The 13,799-nt window shown below is 37.6% G+C and overlaps 1 protein-coding gene across 1 annotated transcript in view; it reads left to right on the forward strand.

Moving 5' to 3' along the window:
* The window catches only part of ZNF429 (zinc finger protein 429), a 41,049-nt gene extending 34,277 nt beyond the window's left edge, over nucleotides 1-6,772 (forward strand). Inside the window, exon 4 of the mRNA XM_031003998.3 lies at nucleotides 2,406-6,772. Coding sequence (XP_030859858.1) covers nucleotides 2,406-4,204 — 1,799 coding nt within the window. The 3' untranslated portion in view covers nucleotides 4,205-6,772. The remainder of the gene's footprint in view (nucleotides 1-2,405) is intronic.
* The last annotated feature ends 7,027 nt before the right edge of the window (nucleotides 6,773-13,799 follow it).

The following is a 13,799-nucleotide window of genomic DNA, read 5'->3' on the forward strand; positions in this document are numbered from 1 at the left end:
TTTCAACTTTTAGATAATAATTTAAAATGTTTTGTACACCATTATGATAATTCTAAGGAATACAAATATTCTAAGGAATAATTCTTTTTTTTTTTTTTTTTTTTTTTTTTTTGAGACAGAGTCTTACTTTTCGCCCAGGCTGGAGTGCAGTGGCGCGATCTCGGCTCACTGCAAGCTCCGCCTCCTGGGTTCACGCCATTCTCCTGCCTCAGCCTCCTGAGTAGCTGGGATTACAGGCACCCGCCACCGCGCCCAGCTAATTTTTTGTATTTTTAGTAGAGACGGGGTTTCACCGTGTTAACCAGGATGGTCTTGGTCTCCCAACCTCATGATTCGCCCGCCTTGGCCTCCCAAAGTGCTGGGATTACAGGCGTGAGCCACCGCGCCCGGCCTCTAAGGAATAATTCTAAGGAAATAAATAGAATAAAGAATTTTAAGGAAGTTGATTTTTGTGTATGTGCATATCATTCCCAGAAAGTTATGTATTTTTATATGATTATGTGTTGTTTTCTTGTATCATGTTATTTTCAGCAGCAGGAACTCCTTTCAGCATCTTTGATATATAGGGTATATGTAGAGTATATACCGTGCCAATATATTTTCTCAGGATTTGATTATTTTGGAATGTGTTTTAATTTGTATTTGGTAGGACAGTTTTGCTGACTGTATTATATTCACTTAACAGCTGTTTTTTCCCCCCAGAACTTTGAGAATACCACACAGTTTACTTCTGACCTGCAATATTGTTGCTGACAAATTCACTGATTATTATATGAGACTATGCTTATAAGTGACACATCACTTTTGTCTTGCAGCTTCTAAGATTCTCTTGTCTGTGACTTTTACAATTGTGCTTATATATGTTTTGTTATAAATATCTTCTATGTGTATCCTACTTCATTGAGCTTCATTTTTATTTTTTTACTTTTATAATTTTTCAGTTATTTTTTATTTTTTATCTCCACAGTTTTGTTTTTGTGATAATTTTAATATTTTTGTTATCATTTTTCTGATTTTCAGTAGTAGATTATATTCCTATTTTACTCATTTAGTGTTATTCAATTTATCTTAAATTTTAAAAATTGATCTCTACATCTCTATTTTTTAATGGTTTTGCTTTCTAAAAATTTTATAAATTTTTTGATGGGGCCATGGTGCCCTAATATTTTGTATACATTGTAATCTTTGATTGAGATTTGGCCATTTAAAAAAAGCTATCTCTCACAATCTTGATAATGCAGCTTTTTCCTGGCATAGTCTGAAATCAGTTGTCTTGGTTAGAGATTCTGGCAGTCTTTCAAATATGTAGTTAGGATGTGTCTTGTCTGAAACTTTGTTTTTATTTTTTAAAGAAGTGTATTCATGTATCATCCTAATAGTCAGTAATCACTTGCTACACCTGTTCCCTGTCTGTGGTACTGCAGTCACTCCACTCCTGTAACATTTACCTTTGGTCTCAGCAGACTCAAACTGTCATTGCGAAGTATACCACCATTTCTTTCCTTCCTTCTTTCTTTCTTTCTTTCTTTTCTTTTCCTTCCTTTCTTTTCTTTTCTTCTTTCTTTCTTTCTTTCTTTTCTTTTCTTTTCTTTTCTTTCTTTCTTCTTTCTTTCTTTCTTTCTTTCTTTCTTTCTTTCTTTCCTTCTTTTTCTTTTTTTGAGACAGAGTCTTGCTCTGTTGCCCAGGCTGGAGTGCAGTGGTACGGTCTCAGCTCACTGCAACCTCCACTTTCTGGGTTCAAGTGATTCTCCTGCCTCAGCCTTCTGAGTAGCTGGGATTATAGGTGCCTGCCATCATGCCCAGCTAATTTTTTGTATTTTTAGTAGAGACAGGGTTTCACCATGTTGGCCAGGCTGGTTTTGAACTCCTGACTTTATGATCTGCCCGCCTTGGCCTCCAAAGTGCTGGGATTACAGGCATGAGCCACCACGCCTGACCAAAGTATACCACCATTTCTTTCAGCAGTTTATGGTGTGGGAAGCTAAATCCAGCATCTGGTAATATCCTAGAAGCCAGAAATAAAGATGTATGTGCCAATATATTTCTTGTCTTTTAAAAACAAAACCAGGAGTTGGCAATTTACTTCCAAAGGCACTGTGTTTTATTGGGGAACAGGAAGAGCTGTGTTAGGTAACCGTAACAGAAATGTTTTTCATTCTATGTGACTCTTTGCATTGTACTCACCTGGGGCGTTGCACACATATAACTTATTGATAAATTATCCACTAATATATTTTGGTTAGTTTGTCTTTGTTGTATTTATATGTTTATGAAGAAATTAGAATCTGGTATTTTGCTATGCTGTGTTGCTTACGTAGTTTTTATAACTTTAGAGGTTTTGTTTGTGACGTATATATATCTGAGTCTAGTAAGTGAAGTAATTTGTTGTTTTAATTTTATTTTAGTTGTGTGTTCTCATTTTGCTGAAGACTTTTGGCCAGAGCAAGACATAAAAGATTCTTTCCAAAAAGTGACACTGAGGAGATATGATAAACGTGGACATGAGAACTTACAATTAAGAAAAGGCTATAAAACTGTAGGTGATTGTAAGCTATACAAAGGAGGTTATAATGGACTTAACCAATGTTTGACACTTACCCAGAGCAAAATGTATCACTGTGATATATATGTAAAAGTCTTTTATGCATTTTCAAATGCAGATAGATATAAGACAAGACATACTGGAAAGGAACCTTTCCAGTGTAAAAAATGTGGCAAATCATTTTGCATGCTTTCACAACTAACTCAACATAAGAAAATTCATATTAGAGAGAATACCTACAGATGTAAAGAATTTGGCAATGCCTTTAATCAGTACTCAGCCCTTACTAACCATAAGAGAATTTATGTTGGTGAGAAACACTACAGATGTGAAGAATGTGGCAAAGCATTTAACCACTACTCAACCCTTACTAACCATAAGAGAATTCATACTGGAGAGAAACCCTACAAATGTAAAGAATGTGGCAAAGCCTTTAGCAGGTACTCAACCCTTACTACCCATAAGAGAATTCATTCCGGAGAGAAGCCCTACAAATGTGATGAATGTGGCAAAACCTTTAGCATATCCTCAACCTTTACTAAACATAAGATAATTCATACTGAGGAGAAACCCTACAAATGTAAAGAATGTGGCAAAGCCTTTAACCGGTCCTCAACCCTTACTAGCCATAAGAGGATACATACTGGTGAGAAACCCTACAAATGTGAAGAATGTGGCAAAGCCTTTAACTGGTCTTCAACTCTTACTAAACATAAGGTAATTCATACTGGAGAGAAGCCCTACAAATGTGAAGAATGTGGCAAAGCTTTTAACCAGTCTTCAAGACTTACTCGACATAAAAAAATTCATACTGGAGAGAAACCCTACAAATTTGAAAAATGTGGCAGAGTTTTTACCTGTTCCTCAACACTTACTCAAGACAAGAAAATTCATACTGGAGAGAAACCCTACAATTGTGAAGAATGTGGCAAAGTTTTTACCTATTCCTCTACACTTACTAGACATAAGAGAATTCATACTGAAGAGAAACCCTATAAATGTAACGAATGTGGCAAAGCTTTTAACCGGTCCTCACACCTTACTAGCCATAGGAGAATTCATACTGGAGAGAAACCCTACAAATGTGAAGAATGTGGCAAAGCCTTTAAGCAGTCCTCAAACCTTAACAGTCATAAAAAAATTCACACTGGAGAGAAACCCTACAAATGTGAAGAATGTGGCAAAGCTTTTATCCTGTCCTCAAGACTTACTCAACATAAGAAAATTCATACTGGAGAGAAACCTTACAAATGTGAAGAATGTGGCAAAGCTTTTAACCGGTCCTCAAGACTTACTCAACATAAGAAAATTCATACTGGAGAGAAACCCTACAAATGTAAACAATGTGACAAAGCTTTTACCCACTCCTCAAACCTTAGTAGTCATAAGAAAATTCATACTGGAGAGAAACCCTACAAATGTGAAGAATGTGGCAAAGCTTTTAATCGGTCCTCAAGACTTACTCAACATAAGAAAATTCATACTAGAGAGAAACCTTACAAATGTGAAGAATGTGCCAAAGCTTTTACCCGGTCTTCAAGACTTACTCAACATAAGAAAATTCATAGGCTGGGTGTGGTGGCTCATGCCTGTAATCCCAGCACTTTGGGAGGCCGAGGTGGGCGGATCACGAGGTCAGGAGATCGAGACCGTCCTGGCTAACACGGTGAAACCCCGTCTCTACTAAAAATACAAAAAAAAAATTAGCCAGGCGTGGTGGTGGGCACTTGAAGTCCCACCTACTCGGTAGGCTGAGGCAGGAGAATGGCCTGAACCCGGAGGTGGAGCTTGCATTGAGCCAAGATCACACCACTGCACTCCAGCCTGGGTGACAGAGCCAGACTCCATCTCAAAAAAAAAAAAAAAAAAAGAAAAGAAAATTCATAGGCCAGGTATGGCGGGTCATGCCTGTAATCCCAGCACTTTGGGAGGCTGAGGCGGGTGGATCATGAGGTCAGGAGTTCAAGACCAGCCTGGTCAACATGGTAAATCCCCATCTCTACTAAAAATATAAAAATTAGCTGGATGTGGTGGCACATGCCTGTAGTCCCAGCTACTTGGGAGGCTGAGGCAGGAGAATTGCTTGAACCTGGGAGCCAGAGGTAGCAGTGAGCTGAGATCACGCCACTGCACTCCAGCCTGGATGACAAAACAAGACTCTGTCTAAAAAATATATAAATAAATAAATAAAAAGAAAATTCATAGTAGAGAGAAACCTTACAAATGTGTAGAATGTGGCAAAACTCATTTTAACCAATGCTCACATCTTATTGCATAGAAAAGCATTTATACCTGAAAAAAGGTATACAAATTTAAAAAATGTGGAAAAGCCATTAAAATCTGTTCACATCTTAACAACAGAGAGTTGATACTTAATAAGAGCATTGTAAGTGCAATTACTGTCAAACAATCTTGTAGAAAATATCATCCTTTAAAGTGAATGAGACTAGTCTGAGGAAAAACATTACAAATGTAAAGAGGGTTATAGTGCATTTACTTGTATCACAGATCTTGTTGTACACATTTTATACTAGAGGAAAACCCTGAAGCAGTTGCACCAACTTTGTTCAACATCAGAAATTTATATTGGAGAAAAATCCAGCAAGTGTGATAAATTTGGAAAAACTTTTCTTTCCCCAAAAACTATACCTCAGAAAACACTGGAGAGTTTATATTAACATATATTTTTGCATATGGCCATATGTATAAAAATATTTAATTCAAAATTGAATTTAAAAAGTCCACATAAATATCATACATAGGTATGTATGATATTGAATACATGTATTAAATACATAGAAAAGTCTACATGAATATCAGAATTTACAGTAGAAATAACTAAGACACAAACACTTGAGACATTACACTAAAGTGCTGAGTATAGAAAATAATCTAAAACTAAAGTTGTTAAATTATTTGTATATAACTTTTAGAAGAGTGGAAGATATTTTGCAAAGTTATATTCAAAGTGTACTTTTTATTTATTTATTTTTTTCAGATGGAGTCTCACTTTGTTGCCTATGTTGGAGTTCAGTGGCACGATTTCAGCTTGCTGCCAACTTCGACCTTTGGGTTCAAGCAGTTCTCCTGCCACAGCCTTCTGAGTAGCTGGGAATACAGGCATACACCAGCATGTCTGGCTAATTTTTTTTTTTTTTTGTATTTTTAGTAGAGATGAGATTTCACCATTTTGTCCAGGGTGGTCTCAAACTCTTCATCTCAAGTGATCTGCCCACTTTGGTCTCCCAGAGTGCTGGGATTGCAGCCATGAGCCGCTGCACCCAGCCCAAAGTATGCTTTTAAAAATATGTATATATATAAAATTTTTGAAAAGCAAATTATGATATAATTCAAGTATCAGATTACTTCATGCTGTTTCATTGTTCCTATTCACATGTGAAAGCATGTGATCAATTATTGCTGCATCACATATAGACTCATTAGGTGGAAATTATGGCCTCTTCTGTAAAAAAGTAAGGACATTAAAATGTAAGATGCTTGATGAAAATCTAAGTGGAGAGGCTCTTTGTGGTTAACTTATTGAGTGATGTATGAGGTCGATGTTCAGACTAATATGCCTCTGTATTATAGTGATAGAAAATATTTTTTAGTTAAAAGCGAATTTATAATAAAATTGTAAATCATTTTAGTGATTGAGCTTTTATGTTATAAAATGCAATATATTTCAAAATTTTTAAATTATGTGTAAATTTGATTTTACTTTTTACCATGTTAAGACTATTGTGCATTTAATGAAGCATTATTATGCCATCAACTTTAACCTATCCCACATTACTCAAGGGTGTAGCTAAATGACGGTAGCAGTATGCTATTTAGTAACATAGTGGAATAGCATCTCTAGTAATCTCTTTTGCCAGTAGCTTTAACTGGCAGATAAGTTAATATTATTCTCATAGGTTAAATATTTATCCTTTTTTTGATGTTTAAATTTTTTTCTTATTTTTTTGTGGGTACATAATATGTGTATATATTTATGCAAATCTGGCATATTTTGATACAGGCATACAATATGTAATAATTACATCAATTACATCAGGGTAAATTATGTAGCCATTACTTGTAACATTTATCTTTTACAAACAACTCAATTATGCACTTTTAGTTATTTTAAAATATACAATTAAATTGCTATTGACTGCATGGTTATTTTTGTGGTATAAAAATTTATATATAAGTATAAATAAAATAAACTCATTTCTGAGTCTTAAATAGATATTTTCAATTATTTGTAATATATTTTTATTTGAACATTTGGCCTCTCTGCCTGCAAACACACACAGACTTTTAGTTTTGATTTACATAGAGTTAAATGTACACATGTGTGGCTGTAAAGATAAATCTTAGATGTAAGAAAATTATACAGTTATTAAGTGTCTTTGTGTGAATACACCTATTTTTTTTGAAGAAAAGAGTAATATTGGAACAAAAGGAATCATTTTAATAAGGTTGCTAATTTACTAGAAAACAAAAAACCTCAAAAATGCTGAAAGCAAATCTATACTCTCTTTTTATTGAGCTTATTACTGTAAAATTTTATGGCTATAGTTCAGAATCTCCCCATGCAAATTCTCTGTATTTATTTGCCTGGTACTCATGCTAGGCCCTTAATTTTTTTGTGCATTTTATATATTTTTTGTTGTATACTTTATGAAGTATTCATTATGTGAGCTGGTCAGAGATTATAATAAATTTTATAAAATTGAGTAATGCACACAAGATAATTTTTAGATATAATTTTAAAATAGTGTATTTACATTTTATTTAGTTAGGGCATTCCATTTTATTAACTGGAGAACCCTATATAAGCATTTTTTTAAAATTATTGCTTCTTTTCACTTTTATAAGTGACAAGTAAATTTATTAATTGAGTCAATTTGTTCAGGTAAGTACTAGGGAGACTTCATAAGTCATGAGGATGTTTTTATATATAAATGTAGCAAACAAATATGAAAGTACCTCCTGTGTCACAGATGCTCCATAATAAGCCATAAATATTCCTGCTGGAGTTAGTTTGTATTTTCAAGTCAGAGATGAAAAATATCCATGGTGAAGAAATCTTCATGTGGCGAAGGCATTTTTGTCCAGGCTGCAAAGCTGACTCTTAATGAATTTAAAGAGAAATTTTGCTTCTCTTGTTTCTTATCCTGTTTTGTTTGTCTTATGTGTATTCCAAGGTTGTATGCATTACAATGAACTACAGTACTTCTTTTACTGTGTTATGGCAACAGTTTTCTCACTGTTGTCTTCATTTCACATGGTACTTTGAAGGTTCTAATGAGAAAGTTTTGTTTTGTTTTGTTTTGTTTTGTTTGAGATGGAGTTTCGCTCTTGTTGCCCAGGCTGGAGTGCAGTGGCACGATCTCTGCTCACTACAACTTCCACCTCCCGGGTTCAAGCAATTCTCCTGCCTCAGCTTCCTCAGTAGTTGGGATTACAGGTATGCACCACCACGCCTGGCTAATTTTGTATTTTTAGTAGAGACGGGGTTTCTCCATGTTGGTCTGGCTAGTCTCAAACTCCCGACCTCAGGTGATTCGCCCAAAGTGACTTGGCCTACCAAAGTGTTGGGATTGCAGGAGTGAGCCACCACACCTGGCTGAAAGTTTATTTTTTAATGCACTGAAAAAGTGGTTTTAACTGGGGAATTTGCTTATCAATATAACTTTTGGATTGATAAAATAAGAGGCACACGTTTTTCCTGGGTGAGAGAATTACATCACTTAGCATTGTTTGTCTGTAAAAGAAAAATCTTCATGTATTTTATTTTTTTGAGATACAGTCTTGCTCTTGTCACCCAGGCTGGAGTGCAGTGATGCAGTCTTGACTCACTGCAATCTCTGCCTCCTATGTTGCCGCAATCTCCTGAATAGCTGGGATTACAAGCACCCGCAACCACACCTGGTTAATTTCTGTATTTTAGTAGAGATGGGGTTTCACCCTGTTGGCCAGGCTGGTCTAGAACTCCTGACCTCAGATGATCTGCCCGCCTCAGCCTCCCAAAGTGCTGGGATTGCAGGATTGAGTCACCGTGCCTGGCTGGAAAAATCTATTAGATTCTTACACAAAGTGTGGTAAATATCAATTTTTTTTAGAAACTATCATTTTGTATTCCATTTTTTTGTTTGTTTCTTTGTTTTTGTTTTTTTGAGATGAAGTCTTGCTCTGTTGCCCAGGCTGGAGTGCACTGGCAATATCTTGGCTCACTGCAACCTTTATCTCCTGGGTTCAAGTGCTTCTCCTGTTTGAGCCTCCCAAGTAGCTGGGATTATGGGCATGCGCCATCACATCCACCTAATTTTTGTATTTTTAGTAGAGATGGGGTTTCACCATGTTGGCCAGGCCAATCTTGAACTCCTGACCCCAAGTGATCCACCCACCTTGTCTTCTGAAAGTGCTAGGATTACATGCATGAGCCACCATACCTGGCCAGGAACCATCTTTGAAATTAGATTTTTTTTTTTCCCTTTTGAGATGGAGTCTCGCTGTATTGCCGAGGCTGCAGTTCAGCGGCATGATCTTGGCTCACTGCATCCTCCACCTCCCCAGTTCAACAATTCTCCTGCCTCAGCCTCCTGAGTAGCTGGGATTACAGGCGCTCACCACCACACCCAGCTAATTTTTGTATTTTTTGTAGAGATGGGTTTCACCATGTTCGTCAGGCTGGTCTCGAGCTCCTGACCTCGACGTACACTCTTTGTGGACACCAGGATGCAAACTCTCTGTGGAGTCAGCAAGCAAAACGAGAGCAGAACACAACAGCAGAAGACCCAGAGACAGAACATGCATCCAGGGTGTGAGGAGGGGAGCTCAGTTCAAACTTCACATTGTCCAGAGAGACAGCAAATTAGAGGAGGAGGAAGGTGATCAGCAGGAGAGACATCTGCAGGGAAAAAAATGTAACCCAGAGATAATTTAAAGTTTTATAAACAAATGAAAAATATTTTAGGGCAAGTGTAAGTTACGAGGAGGTATTTCAGCAAGACTTAGCATTAGACATAAAATCAATCTACTATGGACTGCAATAATTATTAAAGAAATTTGTATTAACTAGTTGATAAAATCAATGTATACTGCTTGGATCTGTAGTTTTGCAGCGTTTACTGACTACAGTTTAGGTAAAATTACGCTATTAGTATTCCAAATTACTAGAGGGATGGGGAAGGGAAGTTGACAGAAAAGTGGTTCTCAAGTGTATGTTAGTATTGAAGAGTAATTTGTAGAGCTTATATGGTTTAGGTTCAAATGGAGAAAGAATGATTTAAAAACTGAGAAGGGGAGAAGAACTAGGCTGTATAAAAAACTGCAGCCAGGCACGGTGGCTCAGGCCTGTAATCCCAGCACTTTGGGAGGCTGAGGCGGGTGGATCACCTGAAGTCAGGAGTCCAAGACCAGCCTGGTCAGCATGGTGAAACCCCGTCTCTACTAAAAATACAAAAATTAGCTGGGTGTGGTGGTGCATGCCTGTAATCCCAGCTACTTGGGAGGCTGAGGCAGGTGAATCGTTTGAACCTGGGAGAAGGAGGTTGCAGTGAGCCGAGATCACTCCATTGCCCTCCAAACTGGGCGACGAGCAAAACTTCTCTGAATGAATGAATGAATGAATGAGCAAATTGAGAGCCCCCAAAGCAGCAGTTTCTGTGAAACTGGATGTTCTAGTACCAAACATAACAAACTGAAAGGACTAATAAAGAGGGGAACAAATTTAAAATAGTTTATGTGTCGACTAGTTTATGTATCTAAAAAGTAAAAATTAGGCCAGGCGCAATGCCTCATGCCTATAATCCCAGCACTTTGGGAGGCCGAGGTGGGAGCATCACCTGAGGTTGGGATTTCAAGAGCAGCCTGACAGAGAAACCCCATCTTTACTAAAAATACAAAAATTAGCTGGGTGTAGTGGCTCATGCCTGTAATGCCAGTCACTCAGGAGGCTGAGGCAGGATAATCGCTTGAACCCGGGAGGCAGAGGTTGTGGTGAGTGGAGATCATGCCATTGCACTCCAGCCTGAGCAACAAGAGTGAAACTCCATCTCAAAAAAAAAAAAAAAAGATAAAAATTAGGAGTCAATTTCACCATATAGTTTAAAACAAATTCATAGTTTTTTTTGTTTGTCTTTTTTGAGACTCTCACTGTCACCCAGATTGGAGTGCAGTGGTGCAACCTCGGCTCAATGCAGCCTTCGTCTCCTGGGTTCAAGTGATTCTCCTACCTCAGCTTTCTGAGTAGCTGGGATTACAGGCATGCGCTACCACACCCAGCTTATTTGTGTATATTTAGTAGAGATGGAGTTTCACCATGTTGGCCAGACAGGTCTCAAACTCCTGACCTCAAGTGATCTGCCCGCCTTGGCCTCCCAAAGTGCTGGGATTACAGGCATGAGCCACTGTGCCCAGCAAGAATTTTGTAATGCATTTATCCTGAATATACCTGCTTAGCATAATACCATAATTTTCTACATACATTTCTAAATACATTTAGGCTTATTTTCTACAAATATTATTCTGGACATCTTATAAATGCTAGGAACACTCTGGAAGAATGAATGTATTGAGTTTTACAGTATTTCAGGTATCTACCTAGAATATTAAATATTTCTTGTTTTTTGTTTTTTTGTTGTTTTTTTGAGATGGAGTCTCACTCTGTCGCCCAGGCTGGAGTGCAGTGGCGCAATCTCGGCTCACTGCAAGCTCCGCCTCTCGGGTTCACGCCATTCTCCTGCCTCAGCCTCCCAAAGGGCTGGGACTACAAGCGCCTGCCACCGCGCCCGGCTAATTTTTTTTGTATTTTTTTTTAGTAGAGACGGGGTTTCACCGTGGTCTCCATCTCCTGACCTCCTGATCCGCCCGCCTCGGCCTCCCAAAGTGCTGGGATTACAGGCCTGAGCCACCATGCCCGGCAAATATTTCTTAATCAAAATCCAATCTCTAAAGAATCTATTTAGAAATTTTAGTAGATTCTAATAAAAATGTTTTCCTGGAAGATTTTGTGAGGCGCATTATGCAGATTCTGGAAATATTAAGTGAATTAAAGCCTCTAAGCCTTTTTTTTTTTTTTTTTTTTTGAGATGGAGTCTAGCTCTGTTGCCCAGGCTGGAGTGCAGTGGTGCAATCTTGGCTCACTGCAACCTCTGCCTCCGGGGTTCAAGCGATTCTCCTGCCTCAGCCTCCCAAGTAGCTGTGACTACAGGTGTGAGCTACCATGCCTGGCTATTTTTTGGATTTTTAGTAGAAATGGGTTTCACCATGTTTGCCAGGCTGGTTTCAAACTCCTGACCTAAAGTGATCTGCCCACCTCCACCTCCCAAAGTGCTGGGATTACAGGCGTGAGCCACCATGCCCAGCCTCCAAGCCTAAATTTTTTTATTTTCCTGAATGCAATTTAAGGAATTTTATTTCCTGAATGCAATTTAAGGAATTTTAAATTGACCATTTGTCAATTTAAAAGGGTACTAAGGCTGTAAGAACCCAGTCATATGGACACACACACAGACACACAGAAAATATGAATCAGGTAAGTTGTGACCTCAAGTAGGCAAAAACCCAAATTATTTCTGAAAAGTTTCCTAGTTCATTTTAATATTTCAATATTCTTCTGAATATTCTACTTTTTGCCATTTTTTTTTTTGCTTCCATCTTTGCTATATAAGTGGAAAGCAACGAACATCCTATTGTTGAGCTCTTCAAAGAAGCCTTGGATAGAGAATATGAAGACTATTCCAGATTTTTCTTTGAGTGTAGACATCTTTGACAGTTTTCAAATTAAAGAAATATACAGGACAGGTGCGGTGGCTTACATTTGTTATCTTAACACTTTGGGAGGCTGAGTCGGGTGGATCACCTGCAGTCAGGAGTTTGAGACCAGCTGGACCAACATAGTGAAACCACAGCTCTACTAAAAATATAAAAATTAGCCAGGCATGGTGGCATGCGCCTGTAGTCCCAGCTACTTGACAGGCTGAGGCATGAGAACTGCTTAAACCTGGGAGGCGGAGGTTGCAGTGAGCCAAGATAGCACCACTGCACTGCAGCCTGGGAGACAGAGTGAGACTCTGTCTCAAAAAAAAAAACAAAAAACTACAACTAGAAATACTCTATTGTGTAGGATATATGGTACTGTCTTTATAACAATTATCTTTGCTTCAGTTTTTTTAAATTACTTTTATATTTTATTACTAAGTTTGGAAATTTTGTTTACTTATTTTAAGTTATTGTCAGTGCAGGCTAATTTCAAACTGTAATATTGGAATTAACAGAGTTTTGTAAGGATTTTTGTTTCTGCAAAATGTCCTCAATGTATGCACAAGTTTTTATATCCTAGAAACAATGTTAATTAGGGGACTTTTGTGTAAAATTGGTCTTCAACGGGGTTCAAATCATGGTGTGTATATATATATATATATATATATATATATATATATATAGATGATTTTATTTTTTATGTTTTTAAATTTAAATTTTTTATTTTAATTTCTATGATACATGTGCAAAACATGTAGGTTTGTTACATAGGTATACATGTGCCACGGTGGTTTGCTGCACCTATCAACACATCATCTAGGTTTTAAGCCCCACATGAATTAGGTATTTGTCCTAATGCTCTCCCTCCCATTGCCCCCCACACCCTGACAGGCCCCAGTATGTGATGTTCCCCTTCCTGTCTCCATGTGTTCTCATCGTTCAATTCCCACTTATGAGTGAGAAAATGCGGTGTTTGATTTTCTGTTCCTGTGTTAGTTTGCTGAGAATTATGGCTTCCAATTTCATCCATGCCCCTGCAAAGGACATGAACTCATTCTTTTTTATGGCTGCATAGTGTTCTGTGGTGTATATGTGCCACATTTTCTTATCCAGTCTATCATTGATGGACATTTGGGTTGGTTCCAAGTCTTTGCTACTGTAAAGAGTTCTGCAATAAACATATGTGTGCATGTGTGTTTATAGTATAATGATTTATAATCCTTTGGGTACATACCCAGTAATGGGATTGCTTGGTCGAATGGTATTTCTGGTTCTAGATTCTTAAGGATTGCCACATTGTCTTCCACAATGGTTGAACTAATTTACAGTCCTACCAACAGTGTAAAAGCATTTCTCCACAGCCTCACAAGCATCTGTTGTTTCCTGACTTTTTAATAATTGCCATTCTAACTGGCATGAGATACTATCTCATTGTGGTTTGATTTGCATTTCTCTAACGACTAGTGATGATGAGCTTTTTTTCATACGTTTTTTGGCCACA

Source organism: Gorilla gorilla, chromosome 20 (genome assembly GCF_029281585.2).
Source record: "Gorilla gorilla gorilla isolate KB3781 chromosome 20, NHGRI_mGorGor1-v2.1_pri, whole genome shotgun sequence".
Classification (NCBI taxonomy): domain Eukaryota; kingdom Metazoa; phylum Chordata; class Mammalia; order Primates; family Hominidae; genus Gorilla; species Gorilla gorilla.